Source organism: Corapipo altera, unplaced genomic scaffold (assembly GCF_003945725.1).
Source record: "Corapipo altera isolate COAL_440 unplaced genomic scaffold, ASM394572v1 182, whole genome shotgun sequence".
Taxonomy (NCBI): Eukaryota; Metazoa; Chordata; class Aves; order Passeriformes; family Pipridae; genus Corapipo; species Corapipo altera.
The window spans coordinates 238,726-240,804 of NW_020885056.1; the positions used below are offsets into that span (position 1 = coordinate 238,726).

General features: G+C 68.7%; 1 protein-coding gene across 1 annotated transcript in view; it reads right to left on the bottom strand.

Moving 5' to 3' along the window:
* Nucleotides 1–960: 960 nt before the first annotated feature.
* The window catches only part of SORBS3 (sorbin and SH3 domain containing 3), a 5,127-nt gene continuing 4,008 nt past the window's right edge, over nucleotides 961–2,079 (bottom strand). The window contains 4 exon segments of the mRNA XM_027668895.1: nucleotides 961–1,091; nucleotides 1,648–1,734; nucleotides 1,839–1,874; nucleotides 1,954–2,038. Coding sequence (XP_027524696.1) covers nucleotides 1,032–1,091; nucleotides 1,648–1,734; nucleotides 1,839–1,874; nucleotides 1,954–2,038 — 268 coding nt within the window. The 3' untranslated portion in view covers nucleotides 961–1,031.

Here is a 2,079-nt window from a genome sequence, read left to right on the forward strand (position 1 = left end):
CCAGGGTACCCCAGGAGCAGGATCCCTGAGTTCCATGGACCAGAACCCCTGGTACCCCAAAACAGAGGTACCAGGGTGCCAAAGTCCCCCAGGAGCAGGATCCTTGGGTCCCCAAAAAGCAGGATGCTTGAGTCCCCCATGACCAGGATCCCCGAGTTCCACGGACCAGAACCCCTGGGTACCCCAATACCAGGGCGCTGGGGTCCCCCAGGACCAGGACACCGGGGTGTCCTGTGTGCATCCCTCCAGGATCCCATCCCAGAGGCAGCCAAGCGGGACAGGTCCAAAGTTTTCCGGCAGTGCCAGCGGCACGTCCCTGCTGGTGCCGAGCAGGAAGCGCCGAGCAGGCGAGCGCCGGGGAGGGCGGCCTGGCTAATGGATAACCCCACTGCGGGGGGCACTTAAAGAGCCCCAGATGCCCCCTCCAGGCCAGAGGAGGGGTTGGGGAGCTGGCAGCCACTCCCCCTGTGCGCCCCTGGGGGTTACGGCAGGTCCTACAAGAAGTGGAGCTGCTGTTTGTTTGTTTTCCTCCCGCTGCCGGGGCTGAGACGGCTCCGCGGGGACATCCCCGGGGTGCCCAGCACGTCTCAGGGTACCGACCCCACCCGGGGGTGCCCCGGCACCCTCCGGCACAGCTGTCCCCTCCCTGTGCCCGTGGGGACGCGGGGACACGGCGGTGGGAATCCGGCCGCCGTCACCTCCCCTGGGACGGAGCCAAACGCCGGGACACGGCGTCCCGGGGACGGGGGAAAGGGTCAGCCCCGCTCCGGCCCCGTCCCACCCACCGGGCAGCCGGCCCGGCGCCGGGGCCCCCACCCGTGCCGGGGCGTGGGGGGGGACGAGGGGACCAGCGCTGCCACGGGGGGTCCGTGGGGATCCATCCCAAGGGGGATGTCTGGAGGCTCCCACCCCGCCGCGACGCTGGAGGGACAGCCCGCTGGCCACCCCCGGAGTGGGGTCCTGCCCCCCGCCTCGAGTGGGGTCCGGACAGGGGGATTTGGGGGTCCGGGGCGCGGGAGCAGCCGCGGAACTCACCGAGCAGCCGGGGAGGCCGGAGCAGGGGAGCGAGCGGTGGGAGCAGCCGCCGGGCTCTGCCGGGAGGAGCGGGAGGGGGTGGGAGAGAAAAATTAATCATCCAGGAGGCCGAGTCTCGGCGGGAAGCGAAGGAGTCCAGCTCGGCTGCGCCAATAACCGCCGGACAGACGGACGGGCTGGGTCCTAGAGTCCCACAGCTCGGGGCCGCCGAGGAGCCGTGCGTGGAACCAGATGTGCACGGGCCCAGATGTGCGTGGGGCCGGATGGGTGGGCACTGAGTTGTGCACACACCCAGCTGGGCGTGCGTTCATCCAGATGTGCGGGCACCCAGCTGTGCATTCACGCAGTCATGCAGGGATGCTCCCAGCCGTGCATGCATCCAGATGTGCATGAATCCGGCCATGCACACACCCAGCCATGCATTCATCCAGATGTGCATGAATCTGGCCATGCATTCATCCAGATGTGCACACATCCAGCCCTGCGTCCGACCACCAGCCTTGCACAAAGGCTGTGCCCACAGCTGGATGTGCCCACAGCTGGATGGATCCCCCCCCCCATCAGCCCTGCTGGGGGGGGGACAAGGGGCAGCTGACAGGGGGTCCGGGGTACCTGGTGGGGGGTCTGGCGTGTCTCCATGTTCCTCATGTCCTTGTCCAGCTCCTCGCTGAGCTGCTCCAGCTCCTGCTCCAGCAGCACCTGCACGGGCAGGGTGGGGCTGTGGTGGGCCAGGCTGGCACTGCCCGTGGCCACCAGGACCCCCACTGCCACCCCCAGCCCCCTGCCCGCCACCACCACCTCACCTCGATGGACTGGGCCCGCCGTGCCACTGCTGGGGGCTGGAAAGGGCAAGGGGCCAGTTAGGTGTGTGCCCACCACGGTGCCCACCAAAATCCCTCCCTGCCAGGACCTCCCTACCTGCTCCAGCGGCGAGAATTTCCCGGGTTCATAGTCAAAAATGCTGCCGGGCTCCACGGTGGCATCGGTGGAACCCCAGCGCATCCTGAGGAGGGGAGGGAGGGGCTCAGCCCCTGCAGCCCCCCC